The sequence below is a fragment of the Falco biarmicus genome, chromosome Z (assembly GCF_023638135.1).
Source record: "Falco biarmicus isolate bFalBia1 chromosome Z, bFalBia1.pri, whole genome shotgun sequence".
Taxonomy (NCBI): domain Eukaryota; kingdom Metazoa; phylum Chordata; class Aves; order Falconiformes; family Falconidae; genus Falco; species Falco biarmicus.
This window is the reverse complement of record NC_079311.1, coordinates 21,363,037-21,376,106: the sequence shown is the minus strand read 5'-3', so window position 1 is coordinate 21,376,106 and position 13,070 is coordinate 21,363,037. Positions and strand designations below refer to the sequence as shown.

Sequence of the window (13,070 nt, the reverse complement as noted above, 5' to 3'; positions counted from 1 at the left end):
AACAAACAAACTCAGAAAATGGAAAAACACATTGACTTTCATATAATGTTATACAACCTGACTGCAATTGAAACACAAGCTGTTTTATGAATGAAACTTCAATAGTTATTAGTGATGATTTTTTGACTGTTATATCCTGGAGGTTTTAAGTGTATATTTTTGAGATAGATTAAAAAGCACCTCACAAATTATTTAAAAGGAGTGTACTGCATGGCAATAATATGTAAAATCTTATTAATATAATCATTGCCTTTGCACCGTTCTGTTTAGATGTCCTTCCAACTCTAATCTGTTTATTGAAGTCTGAGAGTCATTAGGTTGTCTGTTTGGGGTCAAAAAACACCTTCTGAAAAAGGCATAACAAATTTCAGGAAAGAAGATTTTACTGAACTGAAAGGAAAAATGAGTAAGATTTCTTTGGGAAACATATTTATTAGAAAAGTGGTTTAGGACAGTTTGTAGGTCCTAGAAGAAACTTCTTAAGAATGTACAGGTCAAGTAATCCAGTGCAAGGAATGGGAAGAATTGTTCTAACTAAATTAGCTCTTCCACTATTTACACTATTAAGGGGGAGTATGAGAAGCAGACAAAAATAGAAGACAGTATTAGAATCAAAGAACTATAGAATAATTTAGATTGGAAAAGGCCTTTAAGATCATAAAGTCCAAACATAAACCTAATACTACAAGTACACCACTAAACCATGTCCCTAAGTGCAAGTCTTTTTAATACCTGTAGGCATGGTGATTCAACCCCTTCCCTAGGCAGCCAGTGAAGAAGTTCTTCCTAATATCCCATCTAAACCTCAGGCCATTTCCTCTTGTCCTGTCACTTGTTACTTGGGAGGACAGCCACCTTGCTACAGCCTCTTTGCAGGGAGCTGTAGGGAGCGATAAGGTCACCCCTCGGCCTCCTTTTCTCCAGGATAAAGGACCCTGGTTCCCTCAGCCGCTCCTCATCAGACCTGTGCCCCAGCCCCTTCCCCAGCCCCGCTGCCCGTCTCTGGACACGCTGCAGCCCCTCAATGTCCCCCTTGCAGTGAGGGGCCCAGACCTGAACACAGGGTTCGAGGGGCGGCCTCAGCAGTGCCCAGTGCAGGGGGACGGTCACTGCCCTGGTCCTGCTGGCCACACTGCTGGGGACACCGGCCAGGGTGCTGCTGGCCGCCTGGGCCCCCTGGGCACACTGCTGGCTCCTGCCCAGCCGGCCGTCACCCAGCACCCCCAGGCCCTTTCCCACCAGGCCCTTTCCAGCCGCTCTGCCCCAGCCTGTAGCGCTGCGTGGGGCTGGTGTGACCCAAGGGCAGGACCCGGCACTGAGCCCTGCTGAACCTCACACAACTGGCCTGGGCCCATCGCTCCAGCCTGCCCAGGTCCCTCTGCAGAGCCTCCTGCCCTCAGGCAGGTCAACACTTGCCCCCAGCCTGGTGCCATCTGCAAATTTCATGAGGGTGCACTTGATCCCCTTTTCCAGATCATCAATAAAGACATTAAACAGAACAGGCCCCAACACTGAGCCCTGGGGAACACCACCTGTGACCAGCTGCCAACTGGATGTAACCCCATTCCCCACCACTCTTCGGGTCCAGCCATCCAGCCAGATTTTTACTCAGCGAGGAGTGCGCCCATCCATGGGCAGCCAGCTTCTCCAGGAGAATGTGGTGGGAAACTGTGTCAAAGGCTCAACTGAAGTCCAGGCAGACAACATCCACAGCCCTTCCCTCATGCACTGAGCCGCTCACCTTGTCACAGCAGGACAGCAGCAGGTTAGTCAAGCAGGACCTGCCTTTCACAAACCCCTGCTGGCTGGGCCTGATGCCCTGGTTGTCCTGTACGTGCTGTGTGATGGCACCCAGAATGATCTGCTCCATAACCTTCCCTGGCACCAGGGTCAGACCAACAGGGCTGTAGGTCCCTGGATCTTCCCAGCAGGACATCTTGTAGATGGGCATCATGTTTGCCCAGCCAACTGGGACCTCCCCGATATAACCAGGGCTGCAGATAAATGACTGAAAGTGGCTCAGTGAGCACTTCAGGCAGCTGCCTCAGTACCCTTGGGTGGATCCCATCCTGCCCCATAGACTTCTGTATGTCTAAGTGCTGTAGTAGGTCACTATCCATTTCCCCTTGGATTGTGGGGGCTTCATTCTGTTCCCTGTCCCTGTCTTTCCAGCTCAGGGGGACAGGTACCCCAAGAACAGCTGGTCCTTACTATTAAAGACTGAGGCAAAGGTGGCATTAAGTACCTCACTCTTTTCCTCAGCCTTTGTCACTATGCTTCCCCCAACATCCAACCAGGTATGGAGAGCCTCTGTTGCTCTCCATTTGTTGTTAACATATTCATAGCAACATTTTTTATTGTCTTTTTATGGCAGTAGCCAGATTAAGTTTCAGTTGGGCTTTGGCCCTTCTAATTTTCTCCCTGAAAAAACTCATGACATCCTTGTAGTCCTCCTGAGATGCCTGCCCCTTCTTCCCAAGGTCATAAACTCTCTTTTTTTTCCTCACTTCCAGCCAAAGCTCTCTGTTCAGCCAGGTTGCTGTTCTTCCCTGACAGCTCATCTTTCAGCATGTGGGGATAGCCTGCTCCTGCACCTTTACGATTTCCTTCTTGAGGAATGTCCAGCCTTACTGGTCCCCTTTGCCCTTCAGGACTGCCTCCCAAGGGACTCTGTCAACCAGGCTCCTCAACAGGCCAAAGTCAGCCCTCTGGAAGTCCAGGGTAGTGATTCTGTTGACCCCACTTCTTACTCCTCCAAAAATTGAAAACACTGTCATTTCATGATCACTGTGTCTGAGACAGCCTCCAACGATCACATCACCCCAAGTCCTTCTCTTTTCACAAACAGCAGGTCCAGTGGTGTGCCTTCCCTAGCTGGCTCACTCACCAGCTGTGTCAGGTAGTTATCTTCCATGTACTACAGGAACCTCCTAGACTGTTTCCTCTCTGCTGTATTGTATTCCCAGCAGACATCTGGTAAGCTCAAGTTCCCCACAAGAACAAAGGCTACAGCTTGTGAGACTTCTCCCAGCTGCTTATAGAATATTTTGTCTGCCTTTTCATCCTGGTTGGGTGGTCTATAACAGACTCCTACCATGATACCTGCCTTATTGGCCTTTCCCCTGGCACTTACCCATAAACACTTGACCCTCTCATCACCATTGTCAAGCTCTAGACAGTCAAAACACTCCCTAACATATAGGGCTACCTTACTGCCTCTCCTTCCTTGCCTATCCCTTCTGAGTTTATAACCATCACTGCAGTTGTGTGAGATAGACCTCCCTAGCACACTTTCCGTCAAACATTGGCATGCCGCCCCTAGGTTTATCTCTAGCAAGCCTGTTTTTTCACTTTCACCCCCTTCAAATCTAATTTAAAACTCTTTCAATGAGCCCTGCTAACTCCCATACAAAGATCCTTTCCCCCCTTTAAGACAGGCATAACCCATCTGTCACCAGCAGGCCTGGTTTCATGTGGGCTGACACATGACCAAAACCCCCAAAATTCTGCCAGTGACACCATTCTTTAGAGTCATGTATTGATCTGCTAGGCCTTCCTGTTTCTTCCTTCACCACTCCCTGCAACTGGAAGGATAGAAAGGGTACACTTTGTGCTCCTGATCCCTTAACTGGTTGTCCCACAACGCTGAAGTCTTTTTTGACTGCCCTTAGACTTCTTATGCAACTTCATTGCTGCTTGTATGAAAAAGCAGTAATGGATAACAATCTGAGGGTTGTACCTCAGCCTTATGTGATGAGGAAGTTTCCTCATCACATCTTTAATCTGGGCCCCAGGGAGGCAGCAGACTTCTCTAACAAGCAGGTCCAGTCAGCATATTGGACCTTCTGTTCCCCTCAGAAGAGGGTGTCCTATGACAAAGACCCATCTCTTTATCTTTATGGAAGCAGTTTTAACAGAGGGCATAGGCTGACTTAACCTTGGCAACACCTCTGACCTAGATGAACCACTGTCCTTGTCATTGTTCATTTCCACTTCCACAGCAGGTTCCATATGTGCACCTATTATGCAAGGGCACCTGGGAAAGTGAGGTAGTCACAGAGAAGATGTTGTGCTATGCAGGAACTTGTCGCCGTTGCACCTATGCCTTAAGTCACCATGTCCTGCTGGATGAAGAGATAGGGAATGCACCATGTCATGTATCCTGTCTGCCTATTGCATCTGTCCCAGGGAAGACAGGGTGTGGTTCCAGTAGCCACTCACTCTTTCTTGCACTCCCTCATACTCTTCTCCTTACTGACCTCCTCTGTGAGCTTTGTCACTAAGCAGAGGAGTTCCTCTACCTGAGTGCACCTCCACAGTTGTGCTCACTGCTGCTGTCCTGTACTGGCATAAAGGTAGGGGACACCCTGCAGCCTGGCACCTGGGCAGGCAAATGCACAAGGTGAGATACAACTAGGCAAGACTATGAAAGCATAGTAAGAGAACAGTCTTTTGTGATGATAGGAAGATTAGAGAAAGACTTGGTGTACTACAAAACTAATGAAGCTGGTAAGACTAAGGAGGTCCTAATGTCTTCCTAATGTGTGTGTCCCCCCATATTTGGTGTTTGGTTTTGGTTTTTTTTTCTTTAAAATCTTTACTGGAAAAGGTTAATGGTGATGAGGCTCTTGGCACAGCTAATACCTGCAAGGTAACAATAAAAGCCAGGCTAGGGCTGGGAGAGGATATCCAATTTAATGGCTTGCTGTTGCCAAAATGGGAGACCTCAGGTGCTCTGCCACGTGTAGATACAAACACCCACACACCAGTGCTGCCGGCCATATGCTCTCACTCTTTTGTGCTGGCTCTGGCATTTGTCAGACCTTGCTCTGAACCAGTTCAGCTTGCTAAATGGTTAAAAAGCAAATCCAGGAGCAAGTTACAGTTACAAGAAGGGATTGTTTTCCTACCAAAAACAGAGAACATGCAGGAAAATACATAGTAAATCTGTTGTATAAAACACTAGGGCAGCACTCCCTTTAGTCTATCCACCTACAGACGCTGCCAATGAAGAAGGGTGAAGGGTAATGCAGAGTTCATAGAAGGGCAACGGACATTAATAAAGTAATGGAAAACGTGACTAACAGAGAACTCTAGAACTTGAGACTGTTTATTCAAAAAAGGACTGATGAGAAAAATGACAAGTCTTTATTCAAGTAAGCAATGCATAATAAAGCAAAAGTAATTAAAAATGGAAGAAGCCCGCTGGGAAGACTGTCACTCGAGGAAGACATGCAGTTAAGGCATACTTGTCATTTGGGATGTTGGGGGACATTAATTCCTGGTATTATTGCTTAACCGATTATTAATTCATACAAAGTTACACAAGCCGGCCGTGCTGGGTACTGCTGGAGCCGGACTCGCCCTGCGCGGCCCTGCCCTGCGGCCCGCCGCGGCGGGGCAGCACCAACGGCGCTTCGCAGTTCCGATGAACGGGATGTCCCTGAAGTAGCTGGTGTTTGCCAGCTGGCAGCGGCAGGCGCGGGCAGCAGCGCCGGTGCCATGTCTGTATCTTCACCTGCGCGTACGAGGTTGCCGGCCACTCTCTCTCGCGCCGCCCGTGCTGGGGCACCGCCGGTGACCCGCGCGCGCCAGGGGCCCGGTGCAGCGAGCACCGCAGCTGCCGGGCCTCCACACCCCACTTCCGACCGGCAGACAGGCAGCTGCCGCGCCCCACCCGCAACCCCGGGGGCAGCCACGGCCCCAGCGGACCCCACCGCGGCTGCGGACGGCGGCGGGCTGCCAGAGCCCGCGGGGACGGGGCGGGACGGGGCGGGGCGGGGGGCGGGGCGGCGGCCGTGCCGCGGCAGCCCGCGCCGGAAGTGTCGCACCGCGCCGGGGCGGGGCCGCCGTTACCAGGCGGAAGCGCGGCGACGGGCGGGCGTTGGCGTTTAAAGGCTTGGAGGCGGTAAAAGGGCGGTGTGTGGCGGTAGGGCTGGTGCTGTTCCCGTTCCGTTCTCTCCTCTTCCTCTGGAACGACCGTGCTTCCCGGCTCCCGCAGCCCCCAGGTGCAGCGGGGAGATGGTCTCCAGAGCTGCCGACCGGCTGCTCATCGTCGTCTCCGTCCTGGAAGGTAAGCGGGGGGGTGGGAGGGGTCGCGGGCTCCCGGCTGCTGGCCGTCGTCTCCGTCCCGGACGGAAAGTGAGGGGTGATCGCTGCCTCTGGGGGGAAGAGGCGAGTGTCTCTGATGGCGTGAGCGGCATAAGCCAAGCTGCGCTTAGCAAATTGGTTGTATTAATGAATCTGTGGGCGTACGTACCTTAAAGCCTGGCCAGGCTACCGCCGGTTTGTTTCTGGAGGTGTTCGCCCAAAACGGTACTTAAAAGTGAATCGTGAATGTATCCTTCCTTTCCTGAAGAAAAAATATTTTTTGCGTGGCAGAACTCGCGTAGCCTGTGCTGTTGTTTAAACCCCATATCGCTGGTATTCCCAGCGGGTGCAAGGAATCGTTTGCCGCTGCTCCCTCTGTATCGAGTTTGTATGTAGGCAGAGAGCCCCGCACCCTGTTAGTCCTCTCTCTAGCCCCTCCGTACGGGCCGTGGAGGCCCAGCTCTCCCTGGATGGCCGTGGAGCCCTTTCAGCTGTGCCACCCTTGAAGAAAGATTTGGACCAAAATGTTGGAGCCCAGCCGGTGTCTTAACGATGATGATCAGGATAGTTTCATGTGGCTGCCTCTCCTTCTTTTTTTGAAAGGTAGTATCCTGGTGGTTTTATCCCCTATTGGCAATCTACTGCAAGCTTTTTTTTTAGTGTTAACTTAAATACCTAGCTAGTAATTATTCTTTTTTTTTATTTCTACAGGTTACACTTACTGAGGTGTAATTAGTGTGTGAGTGTGGCGATGTTGTGTGGTTAGCTTTCCTGGTTCGGGTTGGGGTTTTTTGGTTGTGGTTGGGTTTTTTTCTGAAGTCTTTCTCTTTGTCAAGTGATTCCTATTGTCACTCTGGCCATTTATGTAGTTTGCCAAGGTAGCTTTAAAATAAGATCCTGTCCTCTGACATGCGTGTAGCTACACACACAATGTGGCATACGTAAGCTTTAAGTGTTGACTTCATTTTGTCATTTAAACTATTAATCAGAATATGGGATGATGCTGAACCCAGGACAAATCCTGTACAGTTTTAGGCATTCTTCTAATCTAGTACTGATTTTTCTGTAAGTAGTTGGAAAAACATCTTTCACTGCTTTCATTAAATTGTGATTTCCTGCTTTGGTGTGGGAAGGTGATAAAATCTCAAGTGGAGGCAAAATGTTCTGTCTCTGTCTCACCTGTTCATTTGATCTATTGTGATTCATAGGTTTCTCACTATTATAATAGTTTCCTGGTTTCTTTCTGTCTTCTCTTCTGTCTTTGTTACTTAATATCTTGATATTTCTGGATACTTCACAAATAGTCTGTGTCATGTTATGATCTTCTTTCTTATTTCTGCATAATAGTAAGGCTTTTTTATTATATATGAAGAACATAGCTTTAGAATAAGCACCGAGAAGATGATATGAGAAATGTATTTTTATGTAATTGGTTTGTGGCATAAATCTGAGCTCCCACTTCATTTTTTAGTGATGGCAAGTGGCAATTACTCTTTTTACAGGGCGCTATTTTCCAAAACGACCCAAGCACATGCTTATAGTTGAAGCAAAATTTGATGGTGAACAGTTGGCTACTGATCCCATAAAGCATACCGATCAGCCAGAGTTTGCTACAGAATTGGCTTGGGAACTTGATAGGAAAGCGCTTCATCAGCACAGGTAACACTAGAAAGTTAAGTCTAGTTTGGAGATAGTATTTGACTCTCTTGTCTTCAGAGGTACTGAAATACAATTTTTGTGTTGCTGTCATCTGAATATTTTTTTTTTTAGAAACTGTTTTTTACTTGTGAACTGATTTACCATAATGTTGCCGTAAGAAACAGAACTAGCATGTGGCAAGATAGGTGATGTTTAAAAATTCTAAAGTGTTTTTACACTAGTGAAAGAAACCAAAGAACTCACAGCAAATGAATAATGCTATAGTTCAAGCTTTTTTATGTATACTGTGACACAGAATTAACTTCAAGCCTGAAAAGTCTATGTAAAGTGTTTTTGAAAATGTCAAATAGCAGACCTCAGAAATTGAGTAAGGCTTCAATAACTGTCATTTGGTTTTGATTTATTATTGTATTTTATCTATTTTCAAACATGTTAAAAAGGCTGTATTTTCTTTCATGCTTGATGAGAGAAAAATGTCTCAACATACCTTATGCTAGACACCTTGCCTATGCGTCCAAGTGGTGATAGGTGCTTTACCCAAAAATCTTTTGCATAAGTACTGTTTATAAGATACCTTCACAAGTGACATTCCCGTTTCATGTGAGGTGCAGTTCTTATTTCTTGTATGTGGATGAGACTGAATTTGTCAGTAACATCTTTTTAATAGCACTTGAGGCTCTGTGAGACTCACGTACACTCCTCTTGCAACATTAATCCACCTGTTTCTCTCGCAAAATGATGATTTTTTTAGACCTTCAATTAAAAACTCTGTTTCTGACCTACTAAAACTAGTTATGTAACAAACTTTGTATCATTGATATGCTTGAAACTTACAAATTATTTTTGTGAACTAATTGCAGAGATAAATTTTACATTTTGGATTTCAACTGAGTTGTTCTTTCAGGCTGCAGCGAACACCTATTAAACTCCAGTGTTTTGCATTGGATCCTGTATCATCAGCTAAAGAGAATATAGGCTATATAGTACTTGATTTAAGGGCTGTGCAGGAAAAGAAACAGGTATGTTATGGATTATAAAGCTTTAGAAAGTTATTTTGACAACACTACTGTTGAAGATAGTAGGATTTGAATTAAGGCACAGGCAAAATTTTCAAGTATGGCTCCTAGCTGATCACATGCTTATTTTTCTTAGTGATGTCTTGACTCTGTATAAGAACATGGACAAATGAGAATACTTTTGTATTAATCTTGCACTTCTGAATTTGAGAATTAAAACACTTTTAAGCAATTCCGTGATTTAATTGCCTGAAAAAAATTATCAAAGCAATTGATTTTGAGCAATTGAATTGAGTCTTCATAATCCAATCAAGTCTTAAGGGTTTTTTAATCAGCCTCTGTGGAGGATGTGTTAGGTGATCAGAAGTTCTAGCCCCTTAACACAGCATAAACGTAATATAATTTTTTATATAAATTTAATCAAAATTCTATGTTATGCTTGGTCAAAACAAAAATGAGGCCTGTTTGGAATTAAATCTTGTGAGGGAGGTCAAGGACAAGAAGGGCTTTGTCAAGTACATAAGCAGGAGAAGGATGACTATGGAAAATGGGGACCTGCTGCTAAATGAAGTGGGTGCCGTGGTGACAGAGGACGCAGAGAAGGCAGAGTTACTGAATGGCCTCTTTGCTTCAGTCTTTACCACCAAGGCCAGCCCCCAGGAATCCCAGACCTTGGAGGCAAGAGAGGAAGTCTGGAGAAAGGTGGACTTTCCCCTGGCTGAGGGGGATCACGTTAGAGATCACTTAAGCAAACCTGACACCCACAGATCCACAGGCCCTGATGGGATGAGTGCTGAGGGAGCTGGCAGATGTTACTGTTGAGCCACTCTCCATCACCTTTGAAAGGTCATGGAGGGCAGGAGAAGTGCCTGAGGACTGGAGGAAAGCCAGTATAACTCCAGCCTTCAAAAAGGGCAGGAAGGAGTTCCCAGGAAACTGTGATCTGGTCTGCCTCACCTCCATCCCTGGAAAGGTGACGGAACAGCTCATCCTGGGGGTCATATCAAAGCATGGGGAGGAAAAGAGGGTTATCAGGAGTAGTCAACATGGACTCACCAAGGGGAAATCATGCCTGACCAACGTGACAGCCTTCTGTGATGGAATGGCTGGCTGGGTAGATGAGGGGAGAGCGGTGGATGCTGTCTGCCTTGACCTCAGCAAGGCTTTGACAGTGTCTCCCTCAGTACACCCTCACAGGTAAGCTCCGACAGTGTGGGTTGGGTGAGTGGACAGGGCGGGGGATTGAGAACTGGCTGAATGACAGAGCTCAGGGGGCTGTGACCAGCAGCACAGAGCCTGGCTGGGGGCCTGTAGCTCCTGGTGTTCCCCAGGGGTCAGTTCTGGGTCCAGTCCTGTTCAACTCATTCATCAGTGACCTGGATGAGGGGACAGAGCACACCCTCAGCAAGCTGCTGATGACACAGAACCCGGAGGAGTGGCTGATGCACCAGAGGCTGCGCTGCCATTCAGGGAGACCTGGACAGGAGAGCTGGGTGGAGAGGGACCTCATGGAGTTCAGCATAGGCAAGTGCAGGGTCCTGCCCCTGGGGAGGGACAGCCCCAGGCACCAGCACAGGCTGGGGGTGCTGGTGGGCAGCAAGGTGCCCATGGGCCAGTAGTGTGCCCTGGTGGCCTGGAAGGCCAACAGGATCCTGGGGGGCATTAGGAAGACCATGGCCAGCAGGTTGAGGGAGGTGATCCTCCCCTTCTACTCTGCCCTGGTGAGGCCACATCTGGAGTGTGTCTCCAGTTCTGTGTTCCCCAGTTCAAGAGAGATGGAACTAATGGAGATGGTCCAGCAGAGGGCTGCAAACATCTCCTTTGTGAGGAAAGGCCAAAAGAGCTGAGTTTGTTTTACCTGGAGAAGAGAAGATGGGAGAGGGCATCTTACCAATGTCTACAAATATCTTAAGGGTGAGTGTCAAGAGGATGAGTCCAGGCTCTTTTCAGTGGCGCCCAGTGACAGGACAAGGGGCAATGGGCACAATCTGCAACTCAGGAAGGTCCATCTGAATATGAGGAAGACCCTGAGGGTGACAGAGCACTGGAACAGGCTGCCCAGAGATGTGGCATCTCCTCTGGAGACATTCAAAACCCACTTGGCTGTGATTATGGGCAGCCTGCTGTAGGTGAACTTGCTTTAGTAGTGGGTTGTACTAGATGATCTCAAGAAGTCTTTTCTGACCCTGACCATTCTGTGATTCTGTGAACTCTGATATGGGTCACAACAGGACCCTGGTGTCTTCTTTTGACATCACACTTCTTAAGGATTTGTGATCCATATAATTTGCCTGTGCTCTTTCACTTGAGAGCTTGAAAAGATTTATGGCATATTTTTCTTGCTAACTCATTTACTGTATGAACCTGTGGAAAAGAGAATGTTCAGCTAGTCTTCCAGGAATCATTCTGTAAAATCCTTTTAGTATAACAGTGTACTTAAAATAGGCCAAATTTTTTGAAATAAAAACAAAGTTATTTTTCTATAGATAATGAAGTAGAAATGCTAGAATGAGTCTTAATTTTTCTGTAACAATGTTGTCTTCCTGGTTTTAAAATGTGTTTGGGTTTTATTATTTTTATTTATATAGGCACCAAAATGGTATCCTCTACTTAATAACAAGTACACAAAATTTAAGTCTGAAATACAAGTAGGTGTCATGTTGGAGACTGATTCAAAAGCACTGATCCATGGTTTTAAAGCGAAGGAGGCACCCCCTAGAGAAGGGAAGGGTAAGTAACACAGTAAGAATTTCTCTCACTTTGAACCAACAATGTTCTTGTGCCAGATGAACATATCACTTGTTGCAAATGTGGTCTTTGAAGTCTCCAAAGAATTTTAGTTTTGTAGTATTACAGATGCAAATCCTTTACAGCTAAAGACCTTGTGATAATAACTTAGCAAGAGCATTTTACTGTGGTAACTGACTTCCAGGTGGACAGGGTTGGAAACCAACTGATCTTTAAAATTGGAACTGCGGATTCGTAGTTGACTCCTATGGGCATTTTACTCATATTTCAGGGATTTAGGAAGTTCTGTATTGAAAGGAGTTTCTTTACAGAATGCAATTTCAGTAGTTTGGGCTCGGAGTTATAAAATAATACAGCATTTCACTTGTTGGGTAGGCTTCTCTTTTCTGATGCATTTTTAATCTAATATAGTACTTGGGTCGTGTTCTGTTGATAAGTTTTTGTGGTAACATCTGCTTTAACTGTTGGAACTCATTCCATTTCTGGATTCCCTTATACATTCCTCTCAAGTAATTAGTGAAGTGTGTAAAAAATCTATTAGAACTCAAATGTTAATGCCAGTAGGTGTCTTTGCTGTGTTTTATAGAAATTTTTTTAATTAGGGATTCTTTAATGGAAGTTAGTAATTAAAAAAAAAAAACCACAGAACAAACTCTACCAAACATCAAACCCAAACCCTTAGCAGCTTGATTAAAAAACAAAAACCCAACTAAAACAACAGATTTACTTCTCCCCTCATCCCCACCCAAAAGCCTGTCTACTTAATCTTCAAAAACTGAGCCTCTGTTGCAGCTAGTGGATTTTCTCATACTTATCTTACTCATGTTCTTGCTCTGAGGGTAACTTTTTCCTAATTCTAAATACATCATCTGCTTATCATGATCTGTGGCTGTGGTTTTGTAAAAACAAAGTGGTCAGTAGTAGTGTTTTACAAGGTTTCTGGCCCAGACTTCAATGACTTGGCTGCATGGCAAGAGTGGTTAAGGCAATATTGAAGTCCCAGTGTAATCACTTAGCTTACTCTGTCCTTTCAGGTTTATGACAAAGCACAGGGAATTTTGCATGCTGTAAAATTTGTAAAGGAGGCAAGGAACTGTCTGCAAGCTTTCCTACCCCTCAAGGCACTCACAAAAAATACAAGAAGTCCCTTCTGCTTTCACCGAGGACTGTCTTCCACTTTATGCTTTCTGTGGAAATACTGATACAAACAAGTTTTATAGCTTTTCCCTTTCTTCTGTCATCTCAAGATTAGTTGATACTATATTTAGGCATGGAGGGAGACAAACGTTTAGAGTTTCACAGGTTTAAAGTTGATGTTCCAAGCACTGGGTATGACTAATCTAGACTACCCAGTTCTGGTCTAGTCAGATAGTTAAGGAGATGTTTTCCTTTTAGGTCAGTAAACAAAAAACCCCCCAAACCCCCAAAACCTCCAGAACCAAATGTATGAACCCTAAGTGGTTTAAAGTTTCCAGTGTTTGAAATAGAGCTTTTTTTGTTCACAACCAAAAGTGCTGTGTGATTGTTCCTATTTGGTTGAAATGCATTGAATTACTG

At 45.9% G+C, this 13,070-nt stretch overlaps 1 protein-coding gene across 1 annotated transcript in view; it reads left to right on the top strand.

The window, feature by feature from the left end:
• The first annotated feature begins 5,856 nt into the window (after window positions 1-5,856).
• The window catches only part of CEP120 (centrosomal protein 120), a 44,982-nt gene continuing 37,768 nt past the window's right edge, over window positions 5,857-13,070 (top strand). The window contains exons 1-4 of the mRNA XM_056325202.1: window positions 5,857-6,073; window positions 7,593-7,749; window positions 8,654-8,768; window positions 11,354-11,495. Coding sequence (XP_056181177.1) covers window positions 6,022-6,073; window positions 7,593-7,749; window positions 8,654-8,768; window positions 11,354-11,495 — 466 coding nt within the window. The 5' untranslated portion in view covers window positions 5,857-6,021. The remainder of the gene's footprint in view (window positions 6,074-7,592; window positions 7,750-8,653; window positions 8,769-11,353; window positions 11,496-13,070) is intronic.